We start from the raw sequence: 22,983 nt of genomic DNA on the forward strand, positions 1-22,983 counted from the left end.
TTTATAACTTTTAGAATGATCTAGGACAGTATTTCCCAAACTGTTCTAAGGAATGAGAAAATATTTCCTTTCTTGCAACAAGGTTCTGAGCTCAAGTAAGTTTGAGACAACTAGATTAGAAAATTGGTTTTACTACAGAATTTCTTGGAGATTTATTATACTAATGTTCAAGTTGCTATTTTAAAGAGGGATATATTTTGTAATCTTTTCCAAATCTATTTGACTATGTAACACAAATTGAGGACCACTGAATCTATAAAAATGGATGAATTAGCTGGGCACAGTGGCTCACGCCTGTAATCCCAGCACTTTGGGAGGCCGAGGCAGGTGGATCACTTGAGGTCAGGAGTTCAAGACCACCCTGGCCAACACAGTTAAACCCCGTCTCTACTAAAAATACAAAAATTAGCCAGGTGTGATGGCACGTACCTGTAGTCCCAGCTACTCAGGAGGCTGAAGGAGGAGATTCGCTTGAACCCAAGAGGTGGAGGTTGTAGTGAGCTGAGTTGGTGCCACTGCACTCCAGCCTGGGCAACAGAGTGAGACTCCATCTCAAAAAATAAAAATACAAAAAGATGAATTATCTATTCTTCAGGCAGTTCTTCATTAGTATTTCTTACAACTGAGGTTCAATGAGAATTGGAAAGCAAAGAGTTGAGGTTAGCCAATTTGGTAAGGTCCAAAGTGAAGATAATTTAAAAGTCAGGATTTTAACATACTGTATAGCAAAGGAGAACGCTACTTTCCCCCAGTTCTTTCACATTTCTTCATTGTTCTGCAAGTTGCCTGTTGAAGGACCTCTAGGGCACCTTCTTGTTCTGTGCTTCAGGGTATTTAGTGTCTATGACTTAGACTAGGTATAGGCAAGTTGAAGTCCTTGAGGAATGACTTTATTCTTGGATGTAAATATGTGATTGACTTTTTTTTTTAATCACAAACACTATTTGTACTGTTAATTTACTATCAAATCATAAGCATTCTATAGCTATGAGAAACCTAAGAAAGCACAGTACAGAGTGGAAAGAGTGAAGATTTGAAGCCAGAAACTCTGGGATTGTGTCACTACTGAATGTGCAGGGTTGTTTCCAGCAAGTCGATGAACCTCCCTGAATCTATTGCCTTATTTGTAAAATTAGAATGATGACAGTACATAAATTCATTTATGGAATAAATGAGAATCTACTGGGTACTGGGTAGTAGAAAAACAGCAGAGTGCAAATGAAATAGTATATCAAGAATTCTTCACTGTCTAAATTTATTCCATTCCTGAGTGCAGGTGGCAAGAGTATGGAAGGCAAGGAATGGCACCTATCCAAATGTATTTGGTTTCAGAGTTTGAGATGGCAGGTACAGAGAGTTGAGAGAATGAGGTGTTGATCCAAAAATTTATCAAAATCCATTCAGTTCCTGTGTTGGGATGATGAGTTTGGATAATGAGGGGCACTTCCATTCAAAAGTATTCTCTAAATGATAGTGCTGTACAGAATGATACCATTCTGAAACTAGAGGGCCAGAGCTATTCATTGCTTCATTCCATTTATGAGAAAGGGGTTTGCTGAGTATACCAGGCAGGATAGATTATGCTGTGGTAACGAAAGAACTCTCACATCCTATTGATTTTAAACAGCAAAGTTTTTTTTCTGTTATACTACATGCTGAAGCAGGTCAGCAAGAGAACTCCATTACAAATGGTCAGTCTCAGGCTATCGGAGGCTGTATTTCAACACGTGCTTCTACAGTTGTTAGGACAGGGAAAAGGATGTGGTGATTTTACATTGGTTCTTTTCTTTTTTTTTTTTTTTTTGTGTGTGTGTGTGCGTGTGAGACGGAGTTTCACTCTTATTGCCCAGGCTGGAGTTCAATGGCAGGATCTCAGCTCACTGCAACATCTGCCTTCAGTTTCAAGCAATTCTCCTGCCTCAGCCTCCCAAGTAGCTGGGATTACAGGCGCCCGCCACCATGCCTGGCTAATTTTTGTATTTGTTGTAGAGATAGGGTTTCACCATGTTGTCCAGCCTGATCTCCAACTCCTGACCTCGTGATCCACCTGCCTCAGCCTCCCAAAATTACAGGCGTGAGCCACTGCACCCGGTGTACATTGGCTCTTCAGGGCTTCTGTCTGGAAGTGACACAGGTAACTTCTACTGCTATTTCATTGGCCAAAAGTCACTTGACTACCCCCAACTTCAAAGAGATGGGGAAATGCATTTCTACCATGTGCCCAGAAAGAGGAGAACTGGAATAGTTTGTGAACGGTCTTAATGACTACTAAAAAGGCTTCAGAGTCCCATGAGCTGACACAGAATCTAAATAAATCAAAACCCAAATTATGTCAGTGCAGTATTCTATTTAGAAAATAGAAAACAGCATTTCTTTGTGTATGTGAGTGTGTTTAATCAGAATTATGCTAATGAGAATTATAAAGAACTTATTAGTTTGAAATGAAATGCTTTTGAAAACTCCACGATTAGGTTTGTTATTTTGGCCAAATGAATTTCATTCTTTTTAAATTGTATGTCTATTCAATAAACATTTGTTAAATGTGTATAAGGGGCCAGGTGTAGTGGCTCAAGACTGTGCAATCCCAGCACTTTGGGAGGCCAAGGCAGGAGGATTCTTCAGTCCAGGAGTTTTGAGACCAGTCTGGACAACATAGCGAGACCCTGTGTCTACAAAAAATAAATAAAATTAGCTAGGTGTAGTGGCATGTGCCTCCAGTCCCAGCTTCACGGGGGCAGGGGTAGGGAGGTGAGATGATTGATCATTTGAGCGGGAGGTCGACACTACAGTGAGCCATGGTCAGGCCACTGCACTCCAGCCTACGGGACAGCAAGACCTTGTCTCAAAAATAAATAAATAAATAAATAGTATAAGGCATTGTGAGGATAAAAAGATAAATGAGGGTCGGGTGTGGTGGCTCAAGCTTTTAATCCCAGCACTTTGGTAGGCTGAGGTGGGTGGATCACCTGAGGTCAGGAGTTTGATAGCAGCCTGACCAAAATGGTGAAACCACATCTCTACTAAAAATGCAAAAGAAACTAGCTGGGCATCATGGTGCACGCCTGTAATCCCAGCTACTCTGGAGGCTGAGGCAGGAGAATCGCTTGAACCTGGGAAGCAGAGGTTGCAGTAAGCCGACATCACGCCACTGCACTTCATCCTGGGTGACAGAGTGAGACTCCATCTCGAAAATAAATAAATAAATAAATAAATAAATAAATAAATAAATAGGGAGTTTACAATCACAGTAGAAAATAACTATACTTGAGTTCTCTCTCCCTTTCTCTTTAAGGCATCATTTACAGTGTGTAAATGATGTGTATACACACATATATAAAATAGTGAAAAATACTAAATATATAAACTGTTATACTTTGTTCCTCTCTGCCTTTTTGGACTTAAGGAGTATTTCAGGACAAATTAAACAATATTACTTAAATTAGCATAAGCAAAAGGAATGTCATATTAGAAAAGGAATATAGTTTATATCAGAGGCCAAGGGCGAGAAGTGCAGCTGGGCCTCAAAAGCAACTGGCACCAATAACAGAAACCTAGGAGCTAGGGCTACTTTCTCTCTCTCCAGATCTATATGATTTCTTGCTAGTGTCTCTTTCTGCACTTGTATTTCTTTCTTCTTCTCTGTTGACTAATTTTTCTCTATTTTGCTGTTACTGGGTGTTTTAATCTAAGAGTTTATGAACTTGAAACTAGAGGCTTTAGCAATTTTAGACGATCTAAAAATTTTTAAGTGCATTGTCTTTGTAAACTCTTAACCACCAGACTTAGGAAATAATGCAGTTGACTCTTAAGGTATAACAAATTAGCGTAATTGACAACTTTATAGTAGAGAAAGAGGCAGTTATAATAGCTTTCAATCAAAGAAACCGAGGTGCCATGAAAAGTTCTACACAATTAACATCAGCTTGCAAATTCTAGTGGGACAGGCTGATTATGATAATCAGGATGAGAAGGTATAACTGGATCTGACTTAAGTAACTACGATATTCCCTCCTTGAACACTGGCAAATGCCATCTCCGTTGTAATCCTTTCACCCATCCCTTCTTCCTCTCCCAGGGTAAGGACTGACTGAATTGTCTAACTCTTACAAGTCATCTGCTTTGATCCTGATACAGGGCTCCCTGGCCTGTCCTCATGGGTAATAATGTAGGAATAAGGGCATATGTAATATACTACCTAGCTCTGCTCTTTTCTTACATCCAAACTGGTCTCGTAGACACTCTTTATCTGGACATTTTACATTTTAATATGCTATTACCATATCTCTTCACCAATTTAATCTAATTTTATTCTCAATATATTTCCATCATTTTCTGTTAGACTTGTTTACTTAGCTTCACTAGCAGAGTTCTCTTGCATTTTCAAACTATGCGATACCTCCTTCATGGTTGAAAAATATCTATAGCTTCACCTCAGCAGTGGCTGAAGAGATTAACTATGGGGAGGTGGTATATGTTACCTGAAGAGGATTTCCCAGAAAAAAAAAAGATGAGTAAAAGCTGTATATGAGATTAGGTTTAGATTGTAGAATGTCTGGAATATCATATTAAGACTCTTAGACACTTGTTGCTGTGCAAATGAAGGGGTTTTCTTGGATTTAACTAAACTTCAAGTTCAGAAAGCTTGTTTACTCAGAAGGCTATCAGACAGGAATCATAGCTTGCCAGCAGGGCAGCATCAAATGTTCCTCAGTGGGAGTGATTTTCACAGCAGTCCACGCAGGCAGCTCGTAGCCATCTGGGCAGCACCTCAGAGGAAGCTCACGCTAGGTGGTGCAGGAGCTGCCTTAGCTTAAAAAAAAAAAAACACGTCCCACAGGAGCCAGTAACTCTTAACACAAACTCCATAGACTGAGTTTCCAGGGTTCTGTAAAAGCTATGCTAATTAAAAGAGCCATCACAGGGAAGTCAAAGCTATAGCTTCCTTATGAGATATTTATGGTTCATTTATAGTTCCTGAGTCTTGATTTAATCACAGGGATCATTTTTACTATAAGTAGTGTTACCTAGTAACATAGTTGAGGTACCTAGTTTTACAGATGGCCAGGAAACAGAGCCAAAAGGGTTAACTGAAGCTTAAGTCTACTCATACTTGTATTATCTGCAGTGCCTTTCATTAAGAAGTATTCCATAATATTTCTTTTGATTATTTTGATGTAGTGTGTTTTACTCTTTTAAATTTATTATTATTATATTATTATTATTATTATTATTATTGAGACAGAGACTCGCTCTATCACCTGGACTGGAGTGTGGTGGTGCAATCTTGGCTCACTACAACCTCTGCCTCTCTGGTTCAAGTGATACTCCTGCCTCAGCCTCCCAGGTAGCTGAGATTACAGACACTCGCTACCACACCCAGCTAATTTTTTGTATTTTTACTAGAGATGGGGTTTCACTATTGGCCAGCCCGGTCTTGAACTCCTGACCTCCTGATCTGCCCCCCCCCTCAGCCTCCGAAAGTGCTGGGATCACAGGCGTGAGCCACCACACCCGGCTCATTTACACCTTTTTATAATGGAGAAAGTGAAATAAGTTGAGAGGAAGGTGAGCCTGGAAAGGCAGGAAAGACTACTAGATCATTAAAAATCCTGAATTCCATGCTAGAGATCTTAGCTTTTATTTATCTTGTAGCTGATCAAAAACAAACAAAAATAAACATTTTAAGTAGAGTGATGTAGTCAGGAATTGCACTTTAGAAGGCTACTTTGGCGATAGCGTGGAGAATAAGAGAGGATTTAGACTTGAGGTTGGTTGGTTCATTTCTACTTAATATTTGCCTTTCTTTAAGGAGCTATTTCTTTGATAAGCAGGAAAAAGGAATACTCAAGTCTGTGCTCCACAGGAGTTTAGAATTGCTCGCCTGGTTTCCGCGTGGTTCTTTGGAGAGGCCTAAATCAGTTTGTCCTAAATTTATTTGTCATCTCCTTCCCCCCATTGGAGTTTGGGAGGACTACTCTGAAGTGCCTCCTAAGAACATTGGATTTAATCTAACGCATGATTAACACTAAGAAATTCTGGCCTCAACTGGTCTCCACTAATCTCCATTTGACCACTAACATCCTCATTTTGCTTTTTGCTGAAGTTAAATTATTATTATTATTATTATTATTATTTTTTTTTTTTTTGAGACGGAGTCTCGCTCTGTCGCCCGGGCTGGAGTGCAGTGGCCGGATCTCAGCTCACTGCAAGCTCCGCCTCCCGGGTTTACCGCCATTCTCCTGCCTCAGCCTCCGAGTAGCTGGGACTACAGGCGCCCGCCACCTCGCCCGGCTAGTTTTTTGTATTTTTTTAGTAGAGACGGGGTTTCACAGTGTTAGCCAGGATGGTCTCGATCTCCTGACCTCGTGATCCGCCCGTCTCGGCACCAACAGGTTATTGGTGGCTTTTCTTTGGGTCTAGTTTTAGGGCAAGCTAGGCAGTTTAATGCGTAACTGGTTTAATTAACATTTGTAGTGATTAACCATTTCTAATTATGAGCAATTGAGAAACAGTGCTTCACATTTTCTCCTCTTTATTGCTCACACTGCCCATTACTACCCTTTCCCTACCTGACTTATGCTATTCTGACAAAAATATATAATTTATAAAATCTGGATTGGTCCTACAGCAGAATCAAGTTGATCTGTGATTGGCTCATAATGTGTTCAGAGAGCACAGGCAACTTTAATTGATTATACTTGTGTCTGGAGAGTACTGATTGATTAAAAAAAATTTTTTTAACCTCCATCACCATAAAGCTATGTGGTGAAACACATAGCTTTGGATTTGGTTGAAGCACGTCTGGATTTGGTTGAAGTCAGTAAAAGACAAATTTGTGGTTATCCAGATTGTTACTTTTTATGGCACGTAAGATAATTGGGTGTCTCAGCACATGCCAACCATAATGGATCAGGCAAGAATTTAGCAGTGGTTTTCCATCATTTTTTAAATGATATTACAGTTTTCATCCTTGCGCACAGCAAATATATACTTACATTGACAAAAATCTAAGGAGTGGACAGCAAGGGAACTTTGTTTTTTACCAGTCATCAAGCCAAAGGACTGTTTTCAAAAGTAATGATTTTGTTATACCATAGTAGTATCAACCGTAATAACTTTTACAGATGAGCTTAAATAAAGGCTACATAATGTTAATTTAGCTGAGTTTTAAAATGTCCCTTGCTTTACTACCAGGTGTCAGTACTGATAGGTAGTTGTGGAATAAAACGATTCTTTTGATGTTACTGTAGGCCAGTACTTTGTAAGAAACAGCAGCAGAAATTGTGAGGGTGCTAAGTAGGGAGAAATCTGTGAGGCACTTGTACTTGGTGAATAAATGTCATTTGTCATTTAACTGCAGTTATGATGAACTGAATATTTTGTTATGTAAGAAATCATGTGTTCCTTAAGTACTCTGTTTTTCCCCCCCTTTTGTGCCTTACTTGCTTTTAGTTTGGTCAGATATTATCGGCAAAGAATTTGTCTACTCTGCTACTCTCTACTAGACATCTATCCTTGTCCAAGTCACCTATACTCTCAATCTACTTTCTCATTTTCACAACTACTATACCTGCCCCACAAGGTATTTGTGAGTAGTGAATGAGAATACTTCTTGCTTTGAAAGCAAGAAGCAGTGTGGTGTATTCGAAAGTATATGGTTTTTAGAGTCCATCCTGGACCCTGCCACTCACCAGATATAGGTATTAAGTCAGGTTAATTAATCTTACTTCATTATCTTTGTCTATAAGGAGTGGCAGGCTGGGGGCAGGAATGACCCCTGTTTGACAGAGTTTTTCTGACAGCAAAATGCCCCAGTCAGTCTAAAGTATTTTATATATTTTTGTGCTCATTTGGGCACTTAAGAGATAGTAGCTGCTGCTACAAATCCTGACCATTACTCAATACTTAGATGTGCCACTTAATCCTATTACTGAAGAGAAAACTGAAGACAAAAGAGGTGAAATGGTTTGCCCAAATTATACAGCTAGCTGGTGAGTGGCTTTGCTATTGACTCAGACTCTTTCTGCTGTGTCACTTAGGCTACCATTAATAAGTGATAATGTGGGAAAATAACAGCAGAAGGACTCGTCACCAACTACTTCTGAACTGACTTGTAGCTCTAACCTGATGCACACTCTTCTGCTGTAAAATGTACTTACTGATACCACGGGCCAACTGAACACTCATGGGTAAGTAGGCAGCTCCATAGCTCACCTGTACATCTCTGCTTACTCGTTGAATTGAGTACTTACCAGAAGTTGGTTCTGTTTATTCATGAACCTTTTTTTAACAATTATACTCATTATAGTAATTATAAAACATGAGTAAACATATAAATTGATGAAAGTGTAAAGAAAAGAGAATTCTTCCTATGAAAATTAAGTTGAATGCTTTGGGATGCCTCTCTATAAATGAGTTATTTAAAAAATTCTATCAAGTTGGATAAAGGCTGGATAATTGTAAGAGACTAGGGAAAAAGTCATCAAAGTCTAAAGCAGTGCCTGTCAAGGGCCATCAACCAGCTACCTGGTCTTCAGACTATTAGGGGTCCTCAAGGATATAAGGAGCGCATATTAGAATATTAATTAACTACATTAGGCAAACTAATGCACACTGGTTCAGCAGATGTTTTGTTTTCATGGTGAGACTTTCTCCTTGAAGAAAGCAATGCATTAATTTACAGTCTGGCACAAGTTTTTCCTATGGTGGACAGACCACTGGTCTAATGGATTCTGTATTCATATTCTTTCAGAAGTGCTTTTGAGTTCTGTTTCCATTTATAGAAACTGTAAGTGGAAATCATAGATGATGGATCATTATGGGTATGGCTTATGCAAGAAAAAGGACCCAAACTCAGTAGGAGACCCCTATCAAGTATGTGGTATTAACCCTATATAAAAAGATTTACAAATGAATGTGCATGTATATGTTCAAGTTAAAAGAACATCTTTAAGGGAATGTATATATTATTTTTATGATTATTGACTTTTTTCTTTAGTGGACCAACTGTAGGTTTCATCTGAAAAGGGGGCTTTCACTGTACTCGGAGTTCCAGGTTGACTGGAAATCAATCTTTGACCTCTGCAGCTGTCTAAGCTTGCCTTGCTATCTTAGCTTATCCTATGCATTCTGTGTGTAGCTTCATCATGCTGTATTATAATTTTTAAATTTAATGTCAGTTCCTGCATTGTAAGTGATATGGTAACGGGACATAGTTTAAAGGTTAAAGTTTACTCCATTTACTTTTTTTGCCTTGATCTTTTTCATCTTGATCTTCTCTCATAAATGTATACTTATAGGTATATATTACAGTGATTTATTTAGGATACACAAAGAAATAAAATCTCTATATTATATGGCTTTTACCATGAAGTCATCTTCAGTTTTGAGCATATATCAAAGTTCTTGACTGCCTAGTTTTCAGTCTACCATGTGATTTGTAGAGCCAGATCTCTTGGTATAATGCAACTGAATTTAAATTGTGTGTGTGTGTGTGTGTGTGTGTGTGTGTGTCAGTCTCGCCCTGTTGCCCGGGGGACTGTGCGATGGCACAGTCTTGGTTCACTGCAACCTCCACCTCCCAGGTGCAAGCGATCCTCCTGCCTCAGCCTCCTGAGTAGCTGGAACTATAGACATATGTCACTGAATCCGGCTAATTTTTGTATTTTTGTAGAAACGGAGTTTCACCATGTTGGCCAGGCTGGTCTCAAATTCCTGACCTCAAGTGATCCACCCTCAGTGGTGCTGGGATTTTTTTTTTATCTTCTTGATTTGTAGTTCTTATATTTCTGATATTTTCTTCATAAAAAATAAGAAGTAAGCTTAAACATTAATGCCTTTATGGCATGAAATTCAGCATTTACTTAAATTTAACACTTTTAAGGCATGAGCCACTGCACCCAGCCTGAATTTAAATTTGACATTTTTAAGTTTTTCATTTATTAATTAAGTTAGAAGTATTTCCCAGTTGTTTTTAACAAAGTGAAAGATTTAACATTGTGCTAGAAATCTTAGTTTTGCATTTCAAACTCTAAGTTTTTTTATTACAGAAGACATTTTGGTGCCATGCGTTTGTGGTATCGAGTGAATAGAATACAAAGATAACCAAAGATAACCAGTGTTAACCCAGGGCTCACTTGTTCACACTTTAAATTTCCAGTTTCTTGAATAGATTAATTTTTGGCTCTAGACTCCTGTCCTAGCCGTTTGATTGCTTGATACATAGTTAAAACCAAACATGTCTAAAGCCGCACTCAATCCTCCTGAAACAATATTCTTACCTCCTTACTTGTGTTAATTTTAGTGTTCTTCTTCCAGTCACTCAAACTTGAAAATGCTGTCATCTTTGACTTTTTCCTCTCCGTTTGCCACAGCCATCCTATAAGGCCTCTGTAATATCTTCAACTTCCACCACCCTTTCAGATCTTGTTGCTTTCAGTCAAGTTTGAACTGTGCCTCTCACATGGTAGAGTTTTCTGACTGGTTTCCTTACGAGGTATCGTCCCTCGTAAATCCATTTTTCACCATTGCCAAATTAATCTTGAGGTATATTTATAAACCCTCACCTCAAAAACCTCAACTTCACCCAAATAAAGGACATACTTACCTCTTTTTAATTCAGTAAGAGTTTCATTCCAGACCCTCTGTTGCTGGATTTTAAAATCTTTCAAGTCAAGGTCTGTGCCATTAGTTTATTCATTTTTTAAAATTTAAATTCAGAAATGATTTAAATACCATGTTCTGTACAGGTCGTTAGGGATATAGTGGTCCCTGTCCGATTGATTTTTGTGGTCTATTTCCTCATCTTTGCATTCTGTTCTGCTTACAGAACAAAAGATTTGTTGCATTTATAGAAATATAGTATATTTTCACATTTATAATGTTTGCTTTTATGAGAATGGAGAAGCAGTACAGAATATCTGGTGTTATTTCTAGAATTAAAGTCAAGGTTAGTAAAAGTAGATCTCAAATCATTTAGGGTAAATAACTGAAATTTTCCACCATCATACATTTTTAAGTGTTAGGGAATTTACATGCTGGTAGAATTATATTAATATTCAAATATTTTAAATCAAATTCTGATAGACCTAATTTGACAAAGTTTAAAAGTATCCCAGAATTATTAAACTTTGCAGGGCTCTTCAAAATCATGCAATGCAACTTACTCTTTTATAACTGAGGAAAACAGAGAGGTAAGAGCTGCTGGGTTAGTATGGTAAAATTCTTGATTTTTTTAATGCAGTGTATATCACACACTTAAAACTTTAGAAATAGATTTATTAAAATTGATGAGCCATAAATACTGTTACCTAAAAAACTCTATGTGAAGAGAGATTGATGTAATGATGATTAGTAATATAAAGTAGCTACCAAATAGCCATGATTTAAATTGAGTAAAGACATAGCTTTAAAAGCCACGCTGTTCAAGTGAGCTCACCTTCAGTCTATCTTAATGACCTTTCAATGTTTCTATTGTAATACTGAATAGTGTCATCTTTTAAATTCACAGACTAAGATTTGAGCAGTTTTGAGACAAATTGCACATGGGTCCTTTAATTACATTTTGAAAAATGCATTCATAATTGACACATATTATCTATTTTAAATAATACTTGAGCTTTTGTATCTCAAGTTTAACCTGAAATAAAGCAAGGTTATAAAATCAGAGGTACAGAATATAATTTTGTAATTAGTTTGAAGAAAGTGTGTCCACTTGAAAAGACATCTGCTGTTTAGCCATTGGATTTCAAGTGATAGAATTTTATGCCTTAAGAATGAATAGAAAAAAGAAATTCTTAGAATAACATTGTGATTTTTCTCCTAAGTTGAAAAAATACTGTACGATTTTGCCAGCCAGGCACCGTGGCTCAGGCCTGTAATCTTAGGACTTTGGGGGGCCGTGGTGGGCGGATCACTTGAGCTCAGAAATTCAAGACCAGCCTGGGCAACATGGCAAAACCCTGGCTCTACAAAAATTCGCCAGGTGTGGTGGCGGGTGCCTGTAGTCCTAGTTACCTGGGAGCTGAGATGGAAGGATCACCTGAGCTCAGGAAGTTGTGGATGCAGTGAGCTGAGATCGAGCCACGGCACTCTAGCTTGTGTGACACAGTGATACCCTGTCTCAAAAAAAAAAAAAGAAAAATTTTATCACCAAGGTAAATGTGTCTGTAATTTTAAAATTAGATTCTTATTTTATAATTTAAAAAATAGACAGTATAAGTATCTACTTTTATTATTGCTCTTACAATTGTTGGATTTTATTATTGCTCTTATAATTGTTGAATAATTTATGTATTCATTAGAGAAATATTTATTGAGCACTTACTGTCTCCTAGGTACTATTCTATTATAAGTGCTGGGATTACAGTCATAACTAAAACAAAGCCTCACTTGAGCTTACTTTGTAGTGAGGATAAAGACAATAGGCAAATAAACATCTAATATGCCAGGTGGTCGTAAGAGCTATGAGAAAAATTAGGAGGGTCAGCGGGCTTGTGAATGATGAGGGGTCTAGTTTACAGAGAGTAGTCAGTGAAGACTATTTTGATAATTTAACAATGTAATGGTTTTTAATACATATTGATCTTTTATAAATAATTTTCCTGGGAAATACTTGTCATCAGAGCTGGATAAATTTTGGGGCAAAATAATTTTATATTGTTGGTGAAAGTTGTTGGAACAGAAGAAAAGGTGTTTTTTAAGTAAATGCTGAATTTCATTCCATAAAGGCATTAATGTTTAAGCTTACTTCATATTTTTATAAAGAAATATCAGAAATATAAGAACTACAAATCAAGAAGATAAAGATTGATAACTTAATAGAAAAAAAAAAATAGAGGCCTAAATAGCCACTTCATGGAGGATATCCAAATGACCAATAAACATGAAGAGTTACTGAGCCACATTAATAATGAAGAAAATGTTAAGGAAAACCAAATGGGATACCATTACACACCTGTCAGAATGACTAAAATTAAAAAGACAATATGGCCAGGCACGGTGGTTCACGCCCGTAATCCCAGCATTTTGGGAGGCCGAGGCGGGCGGATCACTTGAGGTCAGGAGTTTGAGACTAGCCTGGCCAATATGGTAAAACCCCGTTTCTACTGAAAAAATACAAAAATTAGCCAGGCATGGTGGCGCACGCATGTAATCCCAGCTACTCAGGAGGCTCAGGCAGGAGAATTGCTTGAACCTGGGAGACGGAGGTTGCAGTGAGCCGAGATCACGCCACTGCACTCTAGAAACCCCATGTCTAGTAAAAACATAAAAAATTAGCTGGACATGGTGGTGCGTGCCTGTAGTCCCGGCTACTCAGGAGGCTGAGGCATAAGAATTGTGTGAACCCAGAAGATGGAGCCTGTGGTGAGCCAAGATTGCACCACTGTGCTCCTGCCTGGGTGACAGAGTTAGGTTCTGTCTTAAAATAAAATAAAATAAAATAAAATAAAATAAAATACACATATCTTCAACCCAGCAAGTCCACTCCTGGGAATAAATTCTGTAGATATACTAGCCTCACAAGGATGTTTCTTTCAACATTATTTTGATGGCAAAAACCCCAAAACCTGAAATCAACCTAAATGCCCATTAGCAAGGAGATAGTTTAATAAATTGTTTTTTTACAGCAGTGAAATATCATGTGACTCTTAAAAAGATTAATATTTTCATGTATATATAAAATTAGATGAGAAGAGCAAAATGCTAAAAGATGAATACATTATGATCTGTCTATGTGTATATAAATTTGTCCATGATTTTTAAACATGGAGAGAGGTGTGAAAGGCTGTATGTACCAAGCTTGGTGTCAACAATGATTACCATGGGAATGAGTGGAGGAGGATTGAGAAAATAAAGGTATCATCTTTCATTGCCAGATGTTTGCTGTCTCTGGCCCCAGCCCACTCAACGCCTATAGCACTCGCTGGTCATTCCAACAACTAAAAATCTACCACCGCCACCACCACCACCACTACCCATCTTCCAGAAGCCTTTAGGAGCAGGTTGGTGCTTCCCTTGTTGAGAACCACCTACTTAGAGTAATTGAAGTGTTTGCAAAGATGATAGTGCCTGAGCTAAACCTTGAAGGATGAAGTGTGTTTTTTAAACCAGAGTTTCTCTGGGAGGCAGTGTTATAAAAGAGGGAACACCATAATGTAGACTGCCTTGACCAATGAAGTGGTGTGTCTATGTTGGAAAACAGTTAGAAATAAAGTTGGATAGGTAGAGTGAAGTTAGAAGGGTGTTGATCAGAAGGAGTCTGACAAAGGTGAGAGGAGCGGGGAAAGTGTCATTTCACTTTCTAATGCGTCCTGCACAGTACCGCCAAGTTAATTTTCTAAAACATTGTCCTGTTCAACAGTCCATTCAATAATGCCTTTGCTGCATGCTCAAGGCATTTTATCTCATTGTATTCATCTAACTTCATCTCTTCCTACCCCTTAAAATTACTTAGGTATGGCTGGCTGATCAAACTGATTATTTCCCACCTCTTCCTTGTAGATATGCCCACCTCATGCTTTTATTAGAATCTTTTTCTATAGAAATCTGTCATTCTACCTAAACAACATTTTACTGTTCTTAGCAGCCTTCTCCCTAATGAAACTGGCCCATACCACTCCATTGCCATCCTGATATCTCCTTTCTTTCATGCAGTTTTTATGGTTTTTCCCGTATTATTTAGCACGAAATTGTACTTGGCTTTTTATGCTTCTCATTCTTGTTTCTCTGAATAATTTGTATTCTCCTAAAGAGTTGTGTGAGGTTAAGATATATGCCTCACAATATTTTTGTAAACCTCCAAAGTAGTTTTGTTTTGTTTTTTGGTCAGCTTACATAGGTATCGCCTTTTATATGGAATTAGTTGATAAAGGAGTAAATACTGAGCACCCTGAAAACTCAAATTCTGCATTGATAGATCACACTTTAATATTGCAACATATTAATGTTTCTTATTTTACCTTATCAAATATTTTGTATTTGGTTCAGTAGCTAGATTTAATTATTTTGGGGGTTAGGAACCAAGATGTATATCTCTCTGTGTCCCTGACAATGCCTAGTAGATTGCATTGTTCACAGTAACTACTCAGTATTTTTTAGTTTGATTTATTTTTATTTGCTTTATCAATTTGCCTTAACTGTAACCATGTTCAAACCATTGTTTGTTTTGCTAACAGAGGGCACCATTAGGGCACTTGTACACCCAATAGTCCCATCCCAGTCCCTGGTAGCTTTTTTGAGGGGTACTTTCCTTTTCCTAAGTAATGTCATAGACATTTGGGTATTATACTAACTGGCAGTGGCCCATTTCTACTTATAGTAAGAATTCCTGGCCTCAGTTTATTTGAAAAATAGTATTTGTTACTTTTTGATCCTTTGTAGTTTTCAGACTTTTTATTCTCCTCGTTATTCTTTATCTGAGTGAAATCTTACCCAGGATCTTACTATATTAATTAGATCCATTTGTTTTATGAAGGGAGAAGATAGAGGTGAAGGCACCAATCTGGAGCCCCACCTTTGTACTCCCCTTTCCTCCTCATTCCCCACCCAGAGAGCACAGCTTGAAAATCACCATAACTCATCTAATTTTACAAATGCTTTTTAAAAAACTTGTTTTGTGGTATTTCACTTAGGGACTTAGTTTAGAAATAGAAACATTTTAGTTTTAAAGTGATTATTTTTAAGTACAAAGGGAAATGCTATAGAGTTTCAGCAATAAAAGAGTTAATATACTAAGCAGCAGAGACTGAGATACTGCAACGGGGATAGTGTTTTCTGTCTCTGTCATTTGTGGTTTAAGAAAAAGGGGGTGGTGTTCTGCATTTGAAAGGACTTTAATGAATGCTGTCAGTGTTTGTGAGACCTAATGGTCAGTATGGGAAAGGAGAGCCGGGAAAGTGGTCTAGCTGCTTCAGGATAGGTGGATGAGAGTTTGCTCTGATTGAACGGAATGTTCCACCGTGTTTCATCTTTATTCATTATCCTTTGTTCTTTAAAATCTGATATACTGGCATAAAAGTAATTGTAGATACATATATAAATGTGATTTATTTTCCTTTACATTTTTTTGTTGTGTACAGCAGGGCATATACTTCTCTTGTCTTGGTTGGATGCACAAATCTGTGTGCAGTGCTTTTTGCCCGTTGCCTAGACGATCACTTGGTTTCTCTGAGGATGTCTGGTTCTCGTAAAGAGTTTGATGTGAAACAGATTTTGAAAATCAGATGGAGGTGGTTTGGCCATCAAGCATCATCTCCTAATTCTACAGTTGACAGCCAGCAGGGAGAATTTTGGAACCGAGGACAGACTGGCGCAAACGGTGGGAGAAAGTTTTTAGATCCATGTAGCCTACAATTGCCTTTGGCTTCAATTGGTTACCAAAGGTCCAGCCAACTGGATTTTCAGAATTCACCTTCTTGGCCAATGGCATCCACCTCTGAAGTCCCTGCATTTGAGTTTACAGCAGAAGATTGTGGCGGTGCACATTGGCTGGATAGACCAGAAGTGGATGATGGCACTAGTGAAGAAGAAAATGAATCTGATTCCAGTTCATGCAGGTTGATTATTTTCTTACTGTTAGAAAAGGGGTGTGGGGATATAGCTCTATAATGTTTTTAAATAATTTAGTATTTATTATTTAAAATCTGATTATATATGTACATCTGCATACACATATATCTTGGTATGAACATGTGATACTTCTAGGATTTTTTTAATGTTCTAATATTCTGTAAAATTACAAAGACAACAAATAGCATTCATTTTGAAATATCTTGTGTTCTATATATAGATCTGGCTCAGCTTTGAAAATAATACACAGTAGCAATTTCCTGTATCATTGCCTATGGTTTGCTTCATTCATTAACCTTCTGTATTCATATCAAAACTATAGAAAACATTTCTATAGTATGAAATTTTATGTGACATTTTAGTTTTTAACAGATTATAGAGTCATTTTTTAATTTAATGAAAAGGAAAGGTTCTACAAAGAGATGCACATTATAGTTACCAATTTTTTGACACAATTGTAGTTGTCAATAATATTTTTCTTATGGTTATTTCTCTTTGTCCTGTCTGTGTTACAGCTCTCCAGACTAATATAGAGAATACTGAGTAACATGTCTCTAAGATGACAGCTACTAATTCCTGTTACCTTCACTTTCACTGAAATGTGTGCTATTTAAGGAAATGAAGGACATTCCTTCAGGAGAGTTTAAGGGAATGTAGAGGGGCTAGATGTGATTATCTGGTGAAAAGGGGACAGGAAGAAGGGGAAATCAGTTAGAAGAAAGAAAATACAGGAAAAAATTGGTAATTTCATAGTGACTTTATCTACCTTTTTCTTGGAATCTGGCTTTATCTTTGAAATGGATTTTCTTATTGATCAGTTTAAACTACAATAAGATTATGTAACAAGTTAGAGCATGAAAGTCATCTTTCTCATCAATCTTCATTCAAAAATATTTCTAAATATTTAAAGGCACAAATAACTTATCATTTGTCTAATTTGATTATTATATTTTTCTTTTAAAATTTCTGTGCAGCTTTTGATAACACTTGTAATTTATAAGTTGGTTATTAATGATACAGGCATCATATGGATTGAGACAAAATGAATTTATATATTTAAGTATCTCTCACTTGAGGATATTTACCACCTTTTCCTCTTCTAACCTTAAGAATGTGGAATTGGAAGGATAAAAAATGTATACTCTAGTCATCTGTCATCATTTGTGTAATGGAGAGGGGAATATCTGTATGTAGGTAAATAGTGTATTTAATTTAAATTTTTTTTAATTAGTTCATGACTTGGCATTATCTTAAGGGAATAGAAGCCACTAATAATTTAATTTGGAAATCAATTGAGCTAATGTGGTTTCATTGTTTGTATTTTCTTTGGAGACTTGTTGCCATAAAGAGAACAATTTATATAGTAAAAGATTCATCATTTTTGTGGAGAAACAAACAGTAAATGTTTCATTTGAAAATCAAAATATCAAGAATATTTTAACAAAATTAAAAAAATAAAACATTTATTTACCAACATAAGTAAATTCACAAATATGAAATCTTAACATGTAATCTATTACCAGAGAAATATAAATGGTGAATATACAAATTTTATACATTGTGTTAAATCTTGGAAAAATTTTACAACACATTGGTTGCTATAATTCCTTACAACAAAGGTAGTTTGCATGGCTAATGATTACTGAAATAAAATTAAGCTATTCTTTAGTATGCATACAGAAATATCTTGGTGGGCTATTCGTTATGAAATAAAAAGATTATCCTTTTTTGAGTGAGAGATTGCTATGTGCATTCTTCAATAATTTTAAATTGACATTTTTAATTTATAGGAGATATAAAAAATGACATTTTAAAAAATCTAAAATAAATGAAGTTGTTTAAAAAATGCTACTCAAGAAGACTCATCAAAGTAAAATGGGTGTAGACAGTTTACATCTTCAGTGACCAAACTATTCCAAAATAAAATTTCAAAATAAAATGTACTGTGAAAAAATGTTTTGATTTTAGATATGAGGGGAAATATTTCAAAGCAATTTAATATTTTGGATGGTTTGAAATTTCAATCTTCTTATTGCAAATAAGGAAAAAAACAAACATTCAAGATTTTGGAAAAGTCCTTTGTCTGTATATTCTTTTTCTCTATTTTTTTCTAGATTAAATGGATCTAATTTTTATATTTTCCTTCAACGCCCTGACTGAGTCTTTGACCTTTGTCATAAAGATACATTTATTTGCACTCAGCTTTTTGATTAAGTGAGCAGTCAGACTTCTCTAAGTAGTTGTTCATCTACTGTAAACAAATCAAAGCCTGTCACTGTTAATGTCACACTGACATTCATCAATTTTTTTTTTTTTTTTTTGAGACAGAGTCTTGCTCTGTCACCCAGACTGGAGATCGTGCGATAGCGCGATCTCTTCTCACTGCAACCTCTGCCTCCCGGGTTCAAGCCATTCTTCTGCCTCAGCCTCCCAAGTAGCTGGGACTACAGAAGTGTGCCCAGCTAAATTTTGTATTTTTAGTAGAGACACTGTTTCGCCATGTTGGCCAGGCTGGTCTTGAACTCCTGACCTCAAGTGATCTGCCCACCTCAGCCTCCCAAAGTGCTGGGATTACAGGTGTGAGCCACCACATCTGGCCTCATCAAATTTTTTTTTTTATGTAACTTCGGAACAATTCTTTTTCTTATATAATACTTTGCAAATAATATATAGTAAATATATAGTAAACATTCTGAGCATACTACAGATTGATATCTTAAAATGTTAAAGACATAATGAAGAAATACATATGATATACTAATTACTTGTTTTAACCGTCATAATATTTACATGAATTTCAGAACTTAAACTGAAATTTTGAGTTATTAGAAAAAGGGGAAGACAGCTAAGTGGTTTTACATACTCAGAATCTCATTAGCCACGGTGGATCTGGACAGTTTAAAGCAGGAATTAAGAGGCAGCATATGTTGGTCATGTTTTATCAGTTGTATTCTAACAAGGAAAAATGTCTATCTGAGTCTTAGACTTCTGGTAATTTCTACTACCATCCACCTAAATGATTTAAAAGTTTCTCGCCTTTTAACTTTGACCTTGCCTCTGTAGCCTAGCTACCTTTTCTCCATGAGAGTCATCTAAGTCATTACTTTGGTATTAAAATACAGACTTAGTCTTCTTATAACATGAGGAATTTTAGACCTTCAGTAACAGAGCTGTCACCTTTTATGTGAGCAATAGGATCCTAGATCCTTAATTGAGGATAAATTCATACCAGGGCTAGCAAAATCTATATGGTGGCCCACCATGTAACCATAGTATAAACGTGGTTTATACTTCCCTTGATTTACTGACCTTGAAATTATGTAATTTTTGACATATTTTCAATTGGAGGAATTTTATTTCAATTTCATTTATAAAGTTAGAGTTTAATATCATCAGGCTATTTTTACTCCTTTTGCATACAATTTTACTGCACTTTACAAGTACAGACGCTTCCTGACATAAAATTTTTCAACTTTACAATGATGGAAAAGTCTCATGCATTCAGTACATTCTGCAACTTACAATAGGGTACATCCCAATAAACGTACAGTATGTTGAAAAAATATCCTAAGTTGAAAGTGCATTTTCGATTTTTGTTGGGTTTATCCAGATGTAACCCCATCATAAGTTAAGGAGCATCTGTGTTAAAAAATAATCATTGCTGATACCAAACCGGTGCTTCCTAACTGTGAGGCACTACTCTAAGCACTTAATTATATGAACTCATTTAGTCTTCACAGCACATTCTTGAGTTAGGTTGCTGCCGTTATCAACCTAATTTTAATTTTATAGATGAGTCAAGTGAGGCACAGAAAGGCTGAGTAACTTGCTCAAGGTTAGTAAGTGAAATGACTGCATTTTTTAAAAAGAAACTTTATTTTTTTAGGACCATTTTACATTTACAGGAAAATTACAAAGATGTTACAGTAAGTTCCTATCTACCCCATATCCAGGTTCCCCTGTTACTTATATCTTATGTTAATATGGTGCATGGGTTACTAGTAATGAACCAGTGGTGATACATTATTGTTAACTAAAGTGCATACTTTATTCACATTTCTTTAGTTTCTTACCTAATGCTCTTTTGAGTTCCAGGATCCTATCCAAGATATCACATTACATTAAATCATTATGTCTCCTTAGCCTCCTCTTGGGTATGACAGTTTTTTAGATTTTACTTGCTTTTGATGACCTTGGCAGTTTTGGGAGTACTAATCATACTAATCAGTTGTTTTGTAGAATGTCTTACTCAATTGAGATTTGTTTTCCCATAATTAGACTGAGGTTATGGGCTTTGGGGAGGAATACCACAGAGATAAAATGCCATTTTATCACATCATATCAAAGATGCACACCATTAATCTGACTTACCACTGTTGGTATTGACCTTGATCACTTGGAAATAGTTGCATTTTTGAACTCAAACAATTAAGTTGTAGATTTCATGCTCTTAACAAACACTGTACTATTAATATATTGCCTGCATACCTGTGACTATTCATTTAATCACAGAGTTTATCTATAGCATGTAGCTAATTACTCATTCTAACCAGTTTCACCTTTCTTCAGTTAATTCTCTTTTAGTTCTTGAGAATGGCAAGCTTGGTTAGGTTATAGGTGTAATCTCTTGACTCACCCATATGACTCACCCATAAGTCTTTTTTTTTTTTTGATGAGACAGAGTCTTGCTCTGTCACCCAGGCTAGGCTGGAATGCAGTGGTGGGATCTTGACTCACTGCAATCTCTGCCTCCTGGGTTCAAGCAATTCTCCTGCCTTAGCCTCCAGAGTAGCTGGGATTACAGGCGCGTACCACCATGTCCAGCTAATTTTTTTATATTTTTAGTAGAGATGGAGTTTCACTGCATTGGCCAGGCTGTTCTTGAACTCTTGAGCTCAAGTGATCTGTCCACCTTGGCCTCCCAAAGTGCTAGGATTACAAGCATGAGCCACCACACCTGGCTCCATAACTCTTTATCCACAGTCTTCTAACCCATCTTACTGATTGCTTGCCTCTCTGTCTTTCCACTGCAGATATTTCAAACTTTTATTTTTTGGTCAATTGATTTGCTACTCCTCAACTCATCCTGAAGGCATAGGTCCTCCTCCCCTCCCAACAAGAGGTTATCTGCATAATATCACCACTCCTCATGGGCATTCTCCTTTTTCTGGACCCTCTTTATGTTGTCTCTGCATCTCATTGTTTGATCCGGTCTATTAATTCTGGTTCAGTTTTAAATTAAAATCCTATAATGGAAAAAAAAATGTGTTTCCAGCGGTAGCAGAGAAGTTTATAATGAACTTGAAAGGACAATATTGCATTGTCTCCCCTCTCACATATATGCCCACATCTTATCATGGACTCCATTGAGAATGTGATGTAAGCTATGTAACCTCTCCCCAGAAAACACTGTGTGTGTGTGTGTGTGTGTGTGTGTGTGTGTGTGTGTGTGTGTGAAATATTTCATATAGGGTTCAAGGAGTTCATGAACCCTCAGAAGGCTATCTGTATGCTGTATCCATCAGAGTTCTTAGTTTTAAGCAACTGAAGTTGACTAGATGATTTAACCAGAAATAGGAATTTATTGAATCATAATAGTTCCCAGAACTGCTGGGAAGGCTGAAGAATCAGTATATGAAAAGGATAGGTCCTACAGTTACACAACTGACCTTTTAAACTCCAAATTGTTTAAGCAGAAAATCTGTCTTTATGCCATTTATCACTCACATTTTATTTTACCTGTGTTTCACTTGGAACTAGAGAGTGAGGGTTTAAGTGTTTAGAATCAGATATATTGGGCATGAAAATGATGGCGTGTACACACACATACCTCATAGATAACTACATAACTACATAATTTGCTCATTTAACTTTAGGAAGTATATTAGTAAGGCATAGGCTAAAATGATATAACAAAGACATTCAGAAACACAGTGGCTTAAATTAGATTGAAGTTTATTTCTCACCTCACAGCTGGACAAGTCGCCCAGGGCGGGTAGATAGCTCTGCTTCACGAGTTCATTCAGAGACCCAGGTTCCTGTTATATTGTTTCTCCTTACTGTATGATGTTATCTTTTCTGCATGATTGAAGCTTACTCAGCTCTCCCTCAGCATGCCAACCTGTAGGAAGGACCAAAGAGAGGAAAGGGAAGACATTAAGGAAGTGACACAGATTGCACATATCAGTTCTGCATATATTCATTGGTCACATGGCCACAACTAGTTACAAAGGAGGCTCAGAAATACAGTCTCACCCTGGGTAGCCATGTCTCCAGCTAAAAGTCATTTACTGTGGTAGATATAAAGAATGGATCTGGGGTTATAATCAACAGAGTGCAGGAAGTGAAGATGGCTGAATAGAATGCTTCAGAGTTCTTTATATCTAATTTTAAATGAATTTTCCCTGTTATATT

General features: G+C 36.8%; 1 protein-coding gene across 5 annotated transcripts in view; it reads left to right on the top strand.

Annotated features, from left to right (window-relative positions):
• Positions 1–8,039: 8,039 nt before the first annotated feature.
• Positions 8,040–22,983, top strand: part of KLHL5 (kelch like family member 5) — a 67,904-nt gene continuing 52,960 nt past the window's right edge. Inside the window, exons 1-3 of one of the 5 annotated variants that reach the window (XM_017883774.1) lie at positions 8,040–8,189; positions 13,878–14,003; positions 16,080–16,556. In XM_017883774.1, the coding sequence (XP_017739263.1) occupies positions 16,174–16,556 (383 nt within the window). In that variant the 5' untranslated portion in view covers positions 8,040–8,189; positions 13,878–14,003; positions 16,080–16,173. The remainder of the gene's footprint in view (positions 8,190–13,877; positions 14,004–16,079; positions 16,557–22,983) is intronic. The other 4 variants (XM_017883775.1, XM_017883778.1, XM_017883776.1 and 1 more) reach the window with 4 other exon arrangements.

This window comes from Rhinopithecus bieti, unplaced genomic scaffold (assembly GCF_001698545.2).
Source record: "Rhinopithecus bieti isolate Rb0 unplaced genomic scaffold, ASM169854v2 scaffold_13349, whole genome shotgun sequence".
Lineage (NCBI taxonomy): Eukaryota > Metazoa > Chordata > Mammalia > Primates > Cercopithecidae > Rhinopithecus > Rhinopithecus bieti.